Source organism: Schistocerca piceifrons, chromosome 5 (assembly GCF_021461385.2).
Source record: "Schistocerca piceifrons isolate TAMUIC-IGC-003096 chromosome 5, iqSchPice1.1, whole genome shotgun sequence".
Lineage (NCBI taxonomy): Eukaryota > Metazoa > Arthropoda > Insecta > Orthoptera > Acrididae > Schistocerca > Schistocerca piceifrons.
Genome location: NC_060142.1, coordinates 390,701,325 through 390,720,442, shown reverse-complemented (window position 1 = coordinate 390,720,442; position 19,118 = coordinate 390,701,325). Strand labels below are relative to the sequence as shown.

The window sequence follows — 19,118 nt, the reverse complement described above, 5'->3', positions numbered from 1 at the left end:
AACGATCTCAACACTCTACCGAATGTCGCCGAGATTTAGCCGAGGCCATGTACAAATCAAACCAAATCATCAAGAAGAAGAGCCGTTATAATATGCAGCCAGAGAGCATTTGCAGAGTTTCAGCGAATGTATTTTTCCGATGGGGTGGAAAAGCTGGACAGTTGCTGGGCCAAGTGTATAGCCCTCCAAGGAGACTATGTCGAGAAGCAAGGTGAGTCGTTTATGAAACAAACCTTTTTTCTTGCCTCTTTGCCAGTCTTATGAAACCACGCTCCTACATTCCGAAGCTGGAGGGCAGGGCGCTTACCGGCGATCACGGTGTCCAGGTAGGGTAGGTGCTTGACGGCGGCGTAGCTGAGCTGCCCGTCGTGGTGCCGCAGGGTGGCGTCCACCTCTGCGCGCACCGCCGCCTGGACCGGCGTGTCGAGCGCCAGCTCGTGCAGGCAGAAGGCGAGCGCCGACGCGACCGTCTCGACGCCGGAGTCCAGGTACCAGACGGGCAGAGCGCGCAGCTCCACGCCGCCCAGCCGGAAGCTCTCGGCAGGGCCCGCAGCCTCCGCCACCGTGGCCGCTGGGCCCTGCGGTTGCCGCGGTCTGAACCGAACTCCTGAACACACAAACGCCACACGCTCACTGTTGTGGTGGCAGAAGAGCCAACACCGTGTTACTAGAGGAGGCCGAAATGCACGCGTTTTAGCTCACGCAGGCTGGCGTGAGGAGGGAAGGACTATACTGACGTGAGGTCTGGAACATGACAAGGAATTAGAATTCAGAAAGCGCACGTAATTACTTTGATACTTAACTTTAATTCATTAATGATGAACGTCGCTCTTGATGGTACATGATTCACAATATTATCGGTTCAGAATTGGTTCAAATGGTTCAAATGACTCTGAGCACTGTGGGACTTAACATCTGAGGTCATCAGTCCCCTAGAACTTAGAACTACATAACCCAACTAACCTAAGGAGGTCACACACTTCCATGCCCGAGGCAGGATTCGAACCTGCGACCGTAGCGGTCTCGCGGTTCCAGACTGTAGCGCCTTAAAACCGCTCGGCCACTCTGGCCGGCGGTTCAGAATACATTCATAGTAACTGAATATGGCGCCGTGCTAGGTCGTAGGAAATGACGTAGCTGAAGGCTATGCTAAACTGTCGTCTCTGCAAATGAGAACGTATGCAGACAGTGAACCATCGCTAGCAAAGTCGGGTGTACAACTGGCGCTGCCGCGCGGAATTAGCCGAGCGGTCTAGGGCGCTGCAGTAATGGACTGTGCGGCTAGTCCCGGCGGAGGTTCAAGTCCTCCTTCGGGCATGGGTGTGTGTGTTTGTCCTTAGGATAATTTAGGTTAAATAGTGTGTAAGCTTAGGGACTGATGACCTTAGCAGTTAAGTCCCGTAAGAGTTCACACACATTTTTTGAACAACTGGCGCGAGTGCTAGGGAGTCTCTCTAGACGAGACCTGCCGTGTAGCGGCGCTCGGTCTGCACTCACTGATAGTGGCGACACGCGGGTGCGACGTATACTAACGGACCGCGGCCGATTTAAAGGCTACCACCTAGCAAGTGCGGTGTCTGGCGGCGACACCACACTCACAACGTCTACATCCTACGCAGTTCGCTTCTTCTTGCAGATTATCTAGAGCTGGCGCCGCATCTCCGACCCCAGTCGCCATCTTCTTCCATCTTGACTTCCCTCAACGTTCATATTCCTTGCTTCCACCACTTCCTCCCAATCATTTTGACATTCGCGACATGGGAGACCCCTTTTTTTCTTGTATGTATTGTAAGAGTCGAGGGACATGAAAGGGAAGCAGTGGTTGGGAAGGGAGTGAGACAGGGTTGTAGCCTCTCCCCGATACTATTCAATCTGTATATTGAGCAAGCAGTAAAGGAAACGAAAGAAAATTACGGAGTAGGTATTAAAATCCATGGAGAAGAAATAAAAACTTTGAGGTTCGCCGATGACATTGTCATTTTGTCAGAGACAGCAAAGGATTTGGAAGAGCAGTTGAACGGAATGGACAGTGTCTTGAAAGTAGGGTATAAGATGAACATCAACAGAAGCAAAATGAGGAAAATGAATTGTAGTCGAATTAAGTCGAGTGATGCTGCGGGAATTAGATTAGGAAATGAGACACTTAAAGTAGTAAAGGAGGTTTGCTGTTTGGGGAGCAAAATAACTGATGATGGTCTAAGTAGAGAAGATATAAAATGTAGATTGGCAATGGCAAGAAAAGCGTTTGAAGAAGAGGAATTTGTTAACATCGAGTATAGATTTAAGTGTTAGGAAGTCGTTTCTGAAAGTATTTGTATGGAGTGTAACCATGTACGGAAGTGAAACATGGACAATAAAAAGTTTGAACAAGAAGAAAATAGAAGCTTTCAAAATGTGGTGCTACAGAAGAATGTTGAAGATTAAGTGGGTAAATCACGTAACTCATGAGGAGGTATTGAATAGGATTGGGGAGAAGAGAAGTTTGTGGTACAACTTGACTAGAAGAAGGGATCGGTTAGTAGGACATGTTCTGAGACATCGAGGGATCACCAATTTAGTATTGGAGGGCAGCATGGAGGGTAAAAATCGTAGAGGGAGACCAAGAGATGAATACACTAAGCAGATTCAGAAGGATGTAAGCTGCAGTAGGTACTGGGAGATGAAGAAGCTTGCACAGGATAGAGTAGCATGGAGAGCTGCATCAAACCAGTCTCAGGACTGAAGACCACAACAACAACAACATGTATTGTATTGTATGTTAACCGGAGGCCTAGAAACGACGGAGAGGCTTCGTCCCCGCCGCAGCAGCAGTGGTCCACAACCCCACGACGACTACACGATGAATACACTAAGCAGATTCAGAAGGATGTAAGCTGCAGTAGGTACTGGGAGATGAAGAAGCTTGCACAGGATAGAGTAGCATGGAGAGCTGCATCAAACCAGTCTCAGGACTGAAGACCACAACAACAACAACATGTATTGTATTGTATGTTAACCGGAGGCCTAGAAACGACGGAGAGGCTTCGTCCCCGCCGCAGCAGCAGTGGTCCACAACCCCACGACGACTACCGCAGTCCACTTCACCCCTCCGCCGCCCCACACTTAACCCAGGGTTATTGGGCGGTTCGGTCCCCGGTGGACCCCCCAGGGAACATCTCACACCAGACGAGTGTAGCCCCAATGTTTGCGTGGTAGAGTAATGGTGGTGTACGCATAAATGGAGAACTTGTTTGCGTAGCAATCGCCGACATAGTGTAACTGAGGCGGAATAAGGGGAACCAGCCCGCATTCGCGGAGGCAGATGGAAAACCGCCTAAAAACCATCCACAGACTGGTTGGTTCACCGGACCTCGACACAAATCCGCCGGGCGGATTCGTGCCGGGGACCAGGCGCTCCTTCCCGCCCGGAAAGCCGTGCGTTAGACTGCACAGCCATCCGAGCTGACTAACCTTTTCTTCCTTACTATGCTATTTGGCAACCTGTCTTCATTCATCCTACTCACTAGGTCAAACCACATCAGCTGTTTTTGTTGATGTCGTCACAAATATCTCTCTCAATTTTTTATCCTATCTGTCCTAGTAGAGACTGAGCTTCGTCTTAAGTAAACCATCTCAATGGCAAGCAGTATTTTTTTTTTACCGTCCTAGGCTTCTGCTGCCTATAAAACTACACTCTGAACTACACTGAGGTGTCAAAAATCACGTGATAGCGATTCGCACATATTCAGGTATAAAAGGTGAGTGCATTGACGGACCTGTCATTTGTACTCAGGTGATTCATGGCAAAAAGTTTGCGACGTGATTATGGCCGCCCGACGGGAGTTAACAGACTTTTAACGCCGAGTGGTAGTTGGAACTAGACGCATGGGACCTTCCATTTCGGAAATGTTAAGGGAATTCAATATTCCGAGATACACAGTGTCGAGACTGTGCCGAGAATACCAAATTTCAGGCATTAATTCTCACCACGGACAACGCAGTGGCCGGCGGTCTTTACTTGACGACCGAGAACAGCGGTGTTTGAGTACAGTTGTCGGTGCTGACAAAAAAGCAACAATGCTTGAAATAACGGCAGAAATCAATGTGGGACGGGACATACGACGAACGTATCCTTTAGGACAGTGCGGCGAAATGTGGCGTTAATGGGCTATGGCAGTAGACGACCGACGTGAGTGACCTTGCTAATACCACGACATCGCCTGCAGCTTCTCTCCTGGGCTCGTGACCCCACCGGTTGCAACCTAGACGACTGGTCAGATGAGTCTCGATATTAGTTAGGAAGACCTGATGGTAGGACTCGGGTGTGGCGCACACTCCACGCAGCCATGGATCCAAGTTGTCAACGTGGCACTGTGCAAGCTGGTGGTGGTTGAATAATGGTGTGGGTTATGTGTAGATGGAATGGTCTGGGTCCTCTGCTCCAAATGAGTCAATGATTGACTGGAAATGGTTATGTTCGGCTACTTGGAGATTATCTGCAACCATTCATGGACTTCATCTTCCCAAACGACGACGGAATTTTTATGGATGTCAATTGTTCGCGATTGGTTTCAAGAACACTCTGGACAATTCGAGCGAATGACGTCAGTCACATCGACCATTCACCTTACACAATGGAGAGGACAGATCAAGCACAAAATCTTTCACCGGCAACACTTTCGCAATTGTGGACGGATATGAGGGCAGCATGGCTTAGTATTTCTGCAGGGAACTTTCAACGACTTGCTGAGTAAATGCCACGTTGAGTTGCTGCGCCACGCAGCGAAGAAGGAGTTGTGACACAATATTAGGCGGTATCCCATGACTTCTGTCTCCTCAGTGTATGGTATTATACGTTTTCTTCTTCGTTGTTCTTCTCATCTATTGTTCCACAGAATTGGTTTCATTGCCCTTTTGCAGCTCGTCCTTTATTAATCCTCCTAGTGATTTCGTCATTGTCTGTGCCCTGTTTATTATACTCCAAGATATTTTTCCTTTTCCACGTCTAGTAGTACTTCTCCATCTACCTACAAATTATTAATTTTTTCTGTTCCGACAGCCAAGTATCACACTTCTTCATGTTCAACTTCAGGCAGCTTTACTGTATTCCTTTTTAAGCTTTCGCATCATATAGCTCAGATCCTCATCATCTTTTGGTAGTACAATCTGGTCAGCTGCAAAATACAGGCTAAATATTTTGCTATTTCATAATTTTCGACACCACTGCCAGCTGTAGTTTCATTATAACTACTGTAGCTAACGGTAATATTGAAAATGGCAATATTGCTATCGGCCGAGATCCTCTCCTCCTACTTAACAGGGATGGACAAGCCGAAATATCTTGCTCTCCTTTACTGTCACTCTCATAACCTGAAATTTTTCATGCCAAGTCTGGAGGATTGCTTCAAGATACAGCTTAAAGAGGGTCGGTGACAGCCACATCCCTGCCGCAAACCCTTATTCATCTCGAATTCTTCTGTCAAACTCTTCCCAATCCTCGCTCTCCTGTGTTATTTCATAACAATCTCACAATTCGCAAAAGATGAAAATAGATATGCCGCGTTTTCAAGTGTGAGCTGAACCAGACTTTGTTAGCCCATTCAGATATCGGATCTACAAGTGCCTGTTGCTTTAGTATGTTCGAATTTTCTGTAAATCAGATTCAGAGGCAAACCAAGATAACCCTTTGTCTCGGGAGAATTGCCAAAGCTGTCTCCTCAGCCCTCCTCTCTCATCTTCACCGCCTAAAACTACCTTCGTGCAGTATTTTCTATGCACATTTAGCAAAATCTATGTTTTTGTTAGAGGGTTTAATAAAAATAAAGCTTTATTGAAAAATATTACTCAAATGTTGGACACAACAAATCAAATTTGTATTTATGGTAAATAAATTTCAATTATATAATCTTTCTAGGGGTATATGAAGTAAAACAAAATCTATGTCTAATGTTTATAATAACTACTGTACATGGCTTGTAGTATGATGTATAGGGTGGCCAGAAACAGTCTGAAAAGCTTGTAAGAGTGTGGCAGGGTGCACCTCTTTGCCGAGGCAAATCGACGGTCGCGACGTCTTCCTTAGGCTCCAGAAATATGGAAATGGTATGGGTGAGAGATTCCTAGATTTCCGAAAAACGTTGGACACAGTGCCACAATGCAGACTGTTAATGGAAGTCCGCAAATGGAAATTTGGAGTAGATCTTATGGGACCTAACTGCTGAGGTCATCGGTCCCTAAGCTTACACATTATTTAATCTTACTTTAACTATCTTACGCTAAGGACAACACACACTCCCATGCCCGACTGAGGACTCGAACCTCCCCGAGGGGGGGGGGGGGGAGCCACGCGAACCGTGACAAGAGGCCTTAGACCACGACGCGGCTACCCGTCGCGGGTGAAAGTCCGAGCTTACGGCGTAGTTACTCAAATATGTCAATGGCCCAAAGGTGCGTTGAGTAATAGAACCCTGTGCATTGTCCCGGATGGCGGGTGTTCACCAGAGACAGATATAATCAGGAGTGCCCCAGGAAGTGTCGTAGGACAACACTTGTCCCCTATATACATAAACAGTCTCTAGGATAGGGTGAGCAGCAGCCTGCAAGTGTTTCCTGATGGCGTCGTCGTTGAATGACTATAGGAGGATACAGGATGACTCGGAGAGAAATTGTATTTGGTGGGATGAGTGGAGGCTTATTCTAAACGTCGGAAAATGTTAATTAATGCAGGTGTGTAGGAAAAACAAATCTACTGTATTCTGATACAATATTAGTAGTACGCCGATTAACACAGTCACTTCGATTAAATATTTAGGTGTTCTAGGTATAAAGTCGCGAAACGATCTGAAATGGAACGATCACGTAAGTTCGATTGTAGGTAAGGTGAATGGTACAATTTTGTTTATTGTGAGAGTTCTAGAAAAGTGTAGCTCACCTATAAAGTTGACCGCGCACAGAGCACTTTGACGCATACTTTAGTAGTGATCGGCCGTTTGGGATCCCCTCCAGGTCGGATTAAAGAAAGATCTCGAAGAAGTTCAGAGGCGTGCTACTAGGTTTGTTACCGGTGCGTTCGATCAACATGCGAGTATTACGGAAAATGAAATTGAATTGGAATCCCTGAGTTAAGAAGTCGTTCTTTTCGCAAAACACTCTTGAGGAAGTTTAGAGAACCGTCATTTGCAACATACTGCAGAACAATGCTACTATCACTGACAATCATATACCCTAAGGACCGTGAAACAAGTTAAGAGAAATCGGTGCTCGTACGAAAGTATACTGACAGCTGGTTTCCACTGGCATCATTTGCGAGTGGAACAGGAAAGGAAATGATAGCAGTCGAACAAGGTATCCTCTACCTTGAACATTATAGTGGGTTGTGAGGCATATATACAGTTACGTATCATTTGACGATCAGCAGCTGTATGCAGTATTGTTCTAAATTGCTAGTTGAATACGAATTTCATGACATCAGATACCGTGGATACAGACGTACACTATGTGATCAAAAGTATGCGGCCACCTGAAAATGACTTATAAGTTCGTGGCGCCCTCCATCGGTATGCTAGCATTCAGTATGGTGTTGGCCCACCCTTAGCCTTGGTGACATCTTCCACTCTCGCAGGCATGCGTTCCATCAGATGCTGAAAGGTTTCCTGGGGAATGGCAGCCCATTATTCACGGAGTGCTGCACTGAGGAGAGGTATCGATGACGGTCGGTGAGGCCTGGCACGAAGTCGGCGTTCCGGAACATCCGAAAGGTGTTCTATATGATTCACGTCAGGACTGTCCGCCCCGGTATCTGAATGGTCAGCGTGACGGACTGCCGTCCGAAGGGGCCGGGTTTCGATTCCATGCTGGGTAGGGGATTTTCTCCGCTCAGGGACTGGGTGTTGTGTTGTCTTCATCATCATTTCATCCCCATCCGGCACGCAGGTTGCCCAATGTGGCGTCGAATGTAATAAGATCTGCACCAAGGCGGCCGGATCTGCCCGTAAAGGGCCTCCCGGCCAATGACGCCAAACGCTCATTTCCATTTCCACGTCAGGACTCTGTGAAGGACAGTTCATTACAGAAATCTTATTGTCGTGTAATCCCTCCACCACAGGCCGTGCATTATGAACAGGTGCTCCATCGTGTTGAGAGGTGCAACCACCATCCTCGAATTGCTATTCAACAGTGGGAAACAAGAAGATACTTAAAGCTTCAATGTAGGCCTGTGCTGTGACAGCGCCACGCAAAACAACAAGAGGTGTAAGCCCCCTCCATGAAAAACACGACCACACCATAACACCACCGCCTCCGAATTTTACTCTGGATAGATCTTCCTGTTACCCATTACGATCCTCTTCAACTGTTGGCGGTCTCTGTCAGTCAACAGACGAGGTCGGCCTGTACACTTTTGTGCTGTACGTGTTCCTTCACGTTTCCACTTCACTATCGCATCGGAAACAGTGGACCAAAGGATGTTTAGGAGCGTGGAAATTTCGCATACAGACATATGACGCAAGTACCACCCAATCATCTGACTACGTTCGAAGTCCGTGAGTTCCACGGAGCGCCTAATTCTGCTCTCTCACGATGTCTAATGACTACTGAGGTAGCTGATATGGATTATCTGGCAACAGGTGGCAGCACAATGCACCTAATATGAAAAACGTATGTTTTTGAGGGCGTCCGGATACTTTTGATCACATAGTGTACTGCCCCCCCCCCCGCCCCCCCCCCCCATGAACCATGGACCTTGCCGTTGGTGGGGAGGCTTGCGTGCCTCAACCATACAGATAGCCGTACCGTAGGTGCAACCACAACGGAAGGGTATCTGTTGAGAGGCAGCCTTTTCAGTAGTTGCAGGGTCAACAGTCTGGATGATTGACTGATGTGGCCTTGTAACATTAACCAAAACGGCCTTGCTGTTGTGGTACTGCGAACGGCTGAAAGCAAGGGGAAACTACAGCCGTAATTTTTACCGAGGGCATGCAGCTTTACTGTATGGTTAAATGATGATGGCGTCCTCTTGGGTACAGTATTCCGGAGGCAAAATAAACCCCCATTCGGATCTCCGGGCGGGGACTACTCAGGAGGACGTCGTTGTCAGGAGAAAGAAAACTGGCTTTCTACGGATCGGAGCGTGGAATGTCAGATCCCTTAATCGGGCAGGTAGGTTAGAAAATTTCAAAAGGGAAATGGATAGGTTAAAGTTAGATATAGTGGGAATTAGTGAAGTTCGGTGGCAGGAGGAACAAGACTTCTGGTCAGGTGACTACAGGGTTATAAACACAAAATCAAATAGGGGTAATGCAGGAGTAGGTTTAATAATGAATAAAAAAATAGGAGTGCGGGTAAGCTACTACAAACAGCATAGTGAACGTATTATAGTGGCCAAAATGGACACAAAGCCTATGCCTACTACAGTAGTACAAGTTTATATGCCAACTAGCTCTGCAGATGACGAAGAAATTGAAGAAATGTGTGATGAGATAAAAGAAATTATTCAGGTAGTGAAGGGAGACGAAAATCTAGTAGTCATGGGTGACTGGAATTACACAGTAGGAAAAGGGAGAGAAGGAAACATAGTAGGTGAATATGGATTGGGGCTAAGAAATGAAAGAGGAAGCCGTCTGGTAGAATTCTGCACAGAGCATAACTTAATCATAGCTAATACTTGGTTCAAGAATCATAAAAGAAAGTTGTATACATGGAAGAATCCTGGAGATACTAAAAGGTATCAGATAGATTATATAATGGTAAGACAGAGATTTAGGAACCAGGTTTTAAATTGTAAGACATTTCCAGGGGCAGATGTGAACTTTGACCACAATCTATTGGTTATGAACTGTAGATTAAAACTGAAGAAACTGCAAAAAGGTGGGAGTTTAAGGAGATGGGACCTGGATGAACTGAAAGAACCAGAGGTTGTACAGAGTTTCAGGGAGAGCTAAGGGAACAATTGACAGGAATGGGGGAAAGAAATACAGTAGAAGACGAATGGGTAGCTTTGAGAGATGAAATAGTTAATGCAGCAGAGGATCAAGTAGGTAAAAAGACGAAGGCTAGTAGAAATCCTTGGGTAACAGAAGAAATATTGAATTTAATTGATGAAAGGAGAACATATAAAATTGCAGTAAATAAAGTAGGCAAAAAGGAATACAAACGTCTCAAAAATGAGATCGACAGGAAGTGCAAAATGGCTAAGCAGGGATGGCTAGAGGACAAATGTAAGGCTGTAGAGGCTTATCTCACTAGGGGTAAGATAGATACAGCCTACAGAAAAATTAAAGAGACCTTTGGAGAAAAGAGAGCCACTTGTATGAATATCAAGAGCTCAGATGGAAACCCAGTTCTAAGCAAAGACGGAAAAACAGAAATGTGGAAGGAATATACAGAGGGTCTATACAAGGGCGATGTACTTGAGGACAATATTATGGAAATGGAAGAGGATGTAGATGAAGATGAAATGGGAGATACGATACTGCGTGAAGAGTTGGACAGGGCACTGAAAGACCTGAGTCGAAACAAAGCCCCAGGAATAGACAACATTCCATTAGAACTACTGAAGGCCTTGGGAGAGCCAGTGCTGACCAAACTCTACCATCTGGTGAGCAAGATGTACGAGACAGGCGAAATACCCTCAGACTTCAAGAAGAATATAATAATTCCAATCCCAAAGAAAGCAGGTGTTGACAAATGTGAAAATTACCGAACTATCCGTTTAATAAGTCACAGCTGCAAAATACTAACGCGAATTATTTACAGACGAATGGAAAAACTGATGGAAGCCGACCTCGGGGAAGATCAGTTTGGATTCCGTAGAAATGTTGGAACACTTGAGGCAATAGTGACCTTACTACTTATCTTAGAAGGAAGATTAAGGAAAGGCAAACCTACTTTTCTCGCAGTTGTAGACTTAGAGAAAGCTTTTGACAATGTTGACTGGAATACTCTCTTTCAAATTCTAAAGGTGGCAGGGGTAAAATACAGGGAGCGAAAGGCTATTTACAATTTGTGCAGAAACCAGATGGCAGTTGTAAGAGTCGAGGGGCATGAAAGGGAAGCAGTGGTTGGGAAGGGAGTGAGACAGGGTTGTAGCCTCTCCCCGATGTTATTCAAATGGTTCAAATGGCTCTGAGCACTATGGGACTTAACATCTATGGTCATCAGTCCCCTAGAACTTAGAACTACTTAAACCTAACTTACCTAAGGACAGCACACAACACCCAGTCATCACGAGGCAGAGAAAATCCCTGATCCCGATGTTATTCAGTCTGTATACTGAGCAAGCAGTAAAGGAAACAAAAGAAAAATTTGGTGTAGGTATTAAAATCCAGGGAGAAGAAATAAAAACTTTGAGGTTCGGCGATGACATTGTAATTCTGTCAGAGACAGCAAAGGACTTGGAAGAGCAGTTGAACGGAATGGACAGTGTCTTGAAAGGAGGATATAAGATGAACATCAACAAAAGCAAAACGAGGATAATGGAATGTAGTCGAATTAAGTCGGGTGATGCTGAGGGAATTAGATTAGGAAATGAGACACTTAAAGTAGTAAAGGAGTTTTGCTATTTGGGGAGCAAAATAACTGATGATGGTCGAAGTAGAGAGGATATAAAATGTAGACTGGCAATGGCAAGAGAAATTTGTTAACATCGACTATAGATTTAAGGGTCAGGAAGTCGTTTTTGAAAGTATTTGTATGGAGTGTAGCCATGTATGGAAATGAAAGATGGACAATAAAAAGTTTGGACAAGAAGAGAATAGAAGCTTTCGAAATGTGGTGCTACAGAAGAATGTTGAAGATTAGGTGGGTAGATCACGTAACGCATGAGGAGGTATTGAATAGGATTGGGGAGAAGAGAAGTTTGTGGCACAACTTGACTAGAAGATGGGATCGGTTGGTAGGACATGTCCTGAGGCATCAAGGGATCACAAATTTAGCATTGGAGGGCAGTGTGGAGGGTAGAAATCGTAGAGAGAGACCAAGAGATGAATACACTAAGCAGATTCAGAAGGATGCATGTTGCAGTAGGTACTGGGAGATGAAGGAGCTTGCACAGGATAGATTAGCATGGAGAGCTGCATCAAACCAGTCTCAGGACTGAAGACCACAACAACAACAACAGTGTACTGCCAAAATGTGACATACGAAAATTTGTGGCGGATCGGGATTTACATAGATGTAGAGGTTCCGCCCTCAATTGCAAACACTAAACATCTAACAGCAAACGAAATCCAGAATTCATCTAGTTACGGACGTGGATGTATTGGCCCTATTAGCACATTAACAAAGCCCACCACAAACGTCGAGCTACATCAGTATACAAGGTGTTCGGAAATCCCCTCTGCAAATTTCTAGGACTTACAGAGGGAAGTGAATACAAAATATTTTGAAAAGGAACCCATGTTCGGAAAGGCACCGTTTCCGTTCTACGACTGTTTCAATTCAGATGTTTAACTCATCTACGTTTGCTGGGAAAAGTTGAATTTATCGTGACGCAGTACAGTTATTAGGTAACAATTCGAAAGGAAACGTCGCTTTATTACTTAAGCTCATTCGTTTTAACTTTACGTGTTTACATTATTCCAGAACAAAAGAGAACCCGGGATACTGTACATGCAGAACAGTACTGATTCATTACAACAGCGGCTCAATGTGGCGACCACACTGTAGCTACGCAGCTTATTCTGGTACACACTCTGAATCCCAACTGGTGTCTCACTAATTACTAGTGCAGCCGACAGAACTCGTGCCAGCAGATCTTTTGCATACGACCCCACAAGAAGTAGTCCATAGGAGTCAAATTCGGCTATCGTGCCCTCGGTTGGACCACATCGGCCTATCCGTCTGTCATCATATCGTCTATTGAGATGTCTCCGAAGCGCACTTGAGGAATGAGATGGTGCACCATCATTCAGAGACCACTTTTCCTGACTAACATTCAATGACACTGCTTCCAAGAACGGGACATATACGTTTTTTACGAAGTATGCAAGACCAGTTAGCTTGAGTAGAAGGAGGTATGCCCTAATCATATGACCGTCCATAATACCTGCCCACACGTTAATACCAAACAGGTGGTGGAATCCATGTACATGCATCTAACAGGGTTTTCGTTTGCCCACACATGGCTGTTTCGTGAATTCAGAACACAGTCGCTTGTTAATTTACATTCATATGCGAACAGAACGTGACGTGAAAACAGGGGTGTGTCGATGCAGCGGTGCAGGAACCACGTACAGTGGGTAAGGCGTTGTGGAAAATGGGCTGGATCCATAGCGTTTACCATTTGTAAATGGTACGGGTGTAACTGATGCTAAGGGATAACATCCCAGACGATACTAACACTAATACCCATTGCACGCTTAGTTGTTAGAGTACTCGTTGACAGTATCTATTCGACGCGATGTTGTACATCTTCACCAAATTCGGGCTCGCGGCGTTGCCGTGGTGCACCACAACCTTGCATCCTCACGGTGAAGGTACCTGTTTCTCCAAGCCGCAGCGTAACTTGGACAAAAAGTTTGTGTGATGACGTGATACGTTGCGGTAAACGTCCGTGATACAGCCGAATAGTAGCTCTCCCGTCTCTTGGAACTTCGCCATTCATTCACAAGGAGCATGTCTGTTTTTTGAGAAAATGTCTATCGAACCATGTTTACAGTATCGGAGACGCACAGGCACTTAATAGGTCTCGCAGCAAGGCAAACGGTTAAGTGACATCAGGTGACTGACGTGGTACACATCACCCTGTCTCCCCTACTGCATACCGGGACAATCAACTGATACTTTTCTCTTTTCCTCATTAGACGTGGACGCGTTATATATTGGTATTGAGATCGCCGTGGAGGGACAGTACGTTTCTGGACATGGGTTCATTTTCAAAATACTACGTAGTCACTCTCCTCTATAAGTGCTTGAGGTTCGTAACGGGGTTTTCCGAACAGCCTGTGGAAGCAAATAGATGAATGAAATGTGATGATGTCTAGGAACAGGCGTGGTCAGAATAGCAGGAACACCCGGTATACTGACCATCTTGAGTGCTGCTCTTGGTGGCATCGATGAGAAGCTGGAGGTAGTCGGCGCGGCGAGTGCCCGTGAGAGCTCGGTAGTTGACCGTGTCCATCACCATCGCCTCCAGGAAGTACTCCGCCAGCGGGTTCTTCCTGTCTTTCACCCAGCGCGAGAAATCGTTCTGCAACAGAACGCAATGGAAGTTTCATTTTGGCTCTAACTCTGGACTTGGCAACTGCGCTATCCGCAACCGCGATTCTCACCTCGGTGCTTCTCGCTTCTTTTGTAGGTGTGTAAAACACCACTTATTACTTGGTATAATAAACTAGTTTCAGTAACTGCTATATCTCAATTTACTGTAAGTCCGATACGAGGAACGTTCAAAAAATAATGTTCCACAATTATTTATCAGACATATTTATTCTTAATATGGATCTGCGTGGTGTCTGTTCTCTCGAAGGAACAGACACTGCGCATTCAGCTAATCAAATAATTATTATTCTTAATACACTCATGCTCATAAATTAAGGATAATGCTCTGGTGGGCGGTTTGCGGGTTTAAATCACCTCAGGGTATGGTCATGCGGTGCATTTGACCTGCGGTCGTCGCACGGCGGCGCTGGCAGCAGTCCACATACGCAGAGGTGTGTTGGTGCATGTCAAAGTACGGTGCAGCGAGTAAGTGTGCAGACGTCTTCAGACGTGCTAACGGTGACTGTGTGTTGAAAATGACTCAAATAACACATATTGATGACGTTATGACGGGTAGAATACTATGGCGACTGGAGGCTGGTGAAACACAGCAGGTCGTAGCACGGGTCCTCCGTGTGCCACAAAGTGTGATCTCAAGATTATGACAACGATTCCAGCAGACAGGAAACGTGTCCAGACGCTACAGTACGGGACGTCCACAGTGGACAACACCACAAGAAGACCGATATCTCGCCATCAGTGCCCTCAGACCGCCACGGATTACTGCAGGTACTCTTGCTCGGGACCTTACTGCAGCTACTGGAACAGTTGTCTCCACAGTCTACAGACGACTGAACAGACATGGTTTATTCGCCCGGAGATCTGCAAGGTACACTCCACTTACCCCTGGTCACAGGAGAACTCGTAACGTCTGGTGTCAAGAACACAGTACATGGTCATTGGAACAGTGGTCCCACGTTATGTTCAAGGATGAGTCCAGTTATAGTCTGAACAGTGATTCTCGTCGGGTTTTCATCTGGCGTGAACCAGGAACCAGATACTAACCCCTTAATATCCTTGAAAGGGACCTGTATGGAGGTCGTGGTTTGATGGTGTGGGGTGGGATTATGATTGGTGGATGTACACCCCTGCATGTCTTTGACAGAGGATCTGTAACAGGTCAGGTGTATCGGGACGTCATTTTGCACCAGTAGGTCCGCCTTTTCAGGGGTGCAGTGGGTCCCACCTTCCTCCGTATGGATGATAACGCACGGCCCCACCGAGCTGCCATCGTGGAGGAGTACCTTGAAACAGAAATAAGGCGAATGGAGTGGCCTGCCTGTTCTCCAGACCGAAACCCCATCGGGCACGTGTGGGATGCTCTCGATCGATGCATCGCTGAACGTCTACAAACCCCTAGGACACTTCAGGAGCTGCGACAGGCACTGGTGCAAGAATGGGAGGCTATACCCTAGCAGCTGTTCGACCACCTGATCCAGAGTATGCCAACTCGTTGTACGCCCTGTATACGTGTGCATGGTGATCATATCCCATCTTTATGTCGGGCTAAATGAGCGGGAAACAGTGGCGTTTTGTAGCACATGTGTTTCGGGACGGTTTTCTCAACTTATCACCAATACTGTGGACGTACCGATCTGTGTCGTGTGTGTTCCCTATGTGCCTTTGCTATTAGCGCCAGTTTTGTGTAGTGCCACGTTGTGTGGCACCACATTCGGCAATTATCCTTAATTTATGAGCATGAGTGTACTTCAAGACTATGCCATCAGTAAGCAAAGGCGTGGTAACAGTGTTGTGGGATGTTCAAAGTGTGGGTCCGCAGCTCGTGGTCTTGCGGTAGCATTCTCGCTTCCCGCGCCCGGGTTCCCGGGTTCGATTCCCGGCGGGGTCAGGGATTTTCTCTGCCTCGTGATGTCCTTAGGTTAGTTAGGTTTAAGTAGTTCTAAGTTCTAGGGGACTGATGACCATAGATGTTAAGTCCCATAGTGCTCAGAGCTATTTGAATCAAAGTGTGGTACATTTGGAATTCATACCTACAGGCACCACAATAAACCCTGAAAGGTACTGTTTCCTCAGAAAAATGAAAGCATGAATTCGAAGGGTTCTTTCACACATGCAGCACCCTCTACTTCAGCATGACAACGCCAGAGCGCACGCAAGCGCTGCGACACCTGCAACAATCCGCGCCTTGAGGTCGCTCTCATCCATCATCCTCCATACAGTCCTGACTTGGCTCCATCTGATGTTCATCTGTTTCCAAAGCTTAAAACAACACCTTCGAAGACTTCACTCTGAAACAGATGAAGCGGGTGAAAGCACAGGTGAGGATGTGGCTCCGTCAAAAGAGTCAAACATTCTACAGTGAAGAAATCAACAAACTGGTCTCTCGCTGGATGAAATGTGTTCGTCGCCAAGGTGGCTATGCTGAGAAGTAAACGTGTGGTCTTGAAGAATAAAAGATGTAGTATGTTAATAACGTCTGCTTTATTTTAAAAGCATTGAGAGTTTTCACATAAAAAATTCGGAGCCATTACTTTTCAGCACGCCCTCGTAATATTCGTGAGACACTCACATCCATTGAGGAGGATAGGGAATGAATGAGGAATCGACTGTATTCTTTCAAAACAAGAATCCCAGCATTTGCCATAGTCGATTTAAGGAAGCAAAGCAAAACCTAAATTTGGTGGCCTGATGGGGATTTCAACGACCGTGTGTTAACTTATTAAAGAACAAATAAATGGTTAGCTCTAACAAAAAACTGTCTGAAGAAGAGGCGCGTGTGAGTGCACAGAATGTAATGTTATACATCTGATTTGTCCACTGCAGTTGCTATTTATAGGCAACAACTGAGTGGTCGCATTACAAGAATAAGAACCAGGAAATTGCATAAGTGTTGTTGCAGTACAAGACCATCCCTACCACACTTATTCTTCTGATCTTGCGTTCTCAAACTTTTACCTCTATCGCTTCTTACCGAACAATCATGAAGAAAAATTCTTTGCAGACGAAAATGCCCTTTACGCTTGGATTGACGACAACCTTATCTCCGAACCAGTAGGTTTCTAAAGGCGTAGAATTCGAAAACTCCAGTACCTTAGCATTGTCAGACAGTTTTAGTGCATATGTGACAATATATTGTTAATGGTTCATTTATGTCTTATATCTTTCTCTTGAGGTATCTCTTTAATCAGCGTTGTGGGTAAAATCTTCTCAGGTATTGTTGAAAGGAAAGTGCGAGTATTAGTTGAGGACCAATTTGATGAAAATCAGTGTGGGTTTAGGCCTCTTAGAGGCTGTCAGGACCAGATCTTTAGCTTACGGCAAATAATGGAGAAGTGTTATGAGTGGAACAGGGAATTGTATCTATGCTTTATAGATCTAGAAAAGGCATATGACCGGGTTCCTAGGAGGAAGTTATTGTCTGTCCTACAAGATTATGGAATAGGAGGCAAACTTTTGCAAGCAATTAAAGGTCTTTACATGGATAGTCAGGCAGCAGTTAGAGTTGACGGTAAATTGAGTTCATGGTTCAGAGTAGTTTCAGGAGTAAGACAAGGCTACAACCTGTCTCCACTGTTGTTCATATTATTTATGGATCATGTGTTGAAAACAATAGACTGGCTGGGTGAGATTAAGATATGTGAATACAAAATAAGCAGTCTTGCATATGCGGATGACTTAGTTGTGATGGCAGATTCGATTGAAAGTTTGCAAAGTAATATTTCAGAGCTAGATCAGAAATGTAAGGACTATGGTATGAAGATTAGCATCTCCAAAACGAAAGTAATGTCAGTGGGAAAGAAATATAAACGGATTGAGTGCCAAATAGGAGGAACAAAGTTAGAACAGGTGGATGGTTTCAACTACTTAGGATGCATATTCTCACAGGATGGCAACATAGTGAAGGAACTGGAAGCGAGGTGTAGCAAAGCTAATGCAGTGAGCGCTCAGCTACGATCTACTCTCTTCTGCAAGAAGGAAGTCAGTACCAAGACTAAGTTATCCTCTGTGCACCGTTCAATCTTTCGACCAACTTTGTTGTATGGGAGCGAAAGCTGGGTGGATTCAGGTTACCTTATCAAAAAGGTTGAGGTTACGGATATGAAAGTAGCTAGGATGATTGCAGGTACTAGTAGATGGGAACAATGGCAGGAGGGTGTCCACAATGAGGAAATCAAAGAAAAACTGGGAATGAACTCTATAGATGTAGCAGTCAGGGCGAACAGGCTTAGATGGTGGGGTCATGTTACACGCATGGGAGAAGCAAGGTTACCCAAGAGACTCATGGATTCAGCAGTAGAGGGTAAGAGGAGTCGGGGCAGACCGAGGAGAAGGTACCTGGATTCGGTTAAGAATGATTTTGAAGTAATAGGTTTAACATCAGAAGAGGCACCAATGTTAGCACTGAATAGGGGATCATGGAGGAACTGTATAAGGGGGGATATGCTCCAGACTGAACGCTGAAAGGCATAATCAGTCTTAAATGATGATGATGATGATGATGTTCTTTCTCTTATATTCAATAAACCAGGAAGAAATTCTATAAATGTAAGCACTGCTTTAATACAAATGCATTACAACTTACCATGAAAATCTTACGACGAAAACTTACCTTAATAAATCAAAAAGTATTCGTAATACGATCCAGCACAAAACTTCACCCATTATTAACATTGTATCGATATTTGATGTTTGATTGTGCTTAGGTAACAATCCCATTAGGTTCTGGGTTAGAATCCTCGTGCGACACAAAAAATTATATCACCTCATTTCAATTTTAAAAACGTGGTCTTTTGTTATTAGTCCGCAGCTCGTGGTCTCGCGGTAGCGTTCTCGCTTCCCGAGCACGGGTCCCGAATTCGATTCCTGGCGGGGTCTGGGATTTTCACCAGCCTCGAGATGACTGAGTGTTGAGATGACTGGGT

At 45.4% G+C, this 19,118-nt stretch overlaps 1 protein-coding gene across 1 annotated transcript in view; it reads right to left on the bottom strand.

Annotated features, from left to right (window-relative positions):
- The window catches only part of LOC124799020 (cytochrome P450 6k1-like), a 74,261-nt gene that overhangs the window by 36,027 nt on the left and 19,116 nt on the right, over positions 1-19,118 (bottom strand). The window contains exons 4-5 of the mRNA XM_047262557.1: positions 14,002-14,164; positions 308-607 (exon numbers count right to left, since the gene is read on the bottom strand). Of these exons, the coding sequence (XP_047118513.1) occupies positions 308-607; positions 14,002-14,164 (463 nt within the window). The remainder of the gene's footprint in view (positions 1-307; positions 608-14,001; positions 14,165-19,118) is intronic.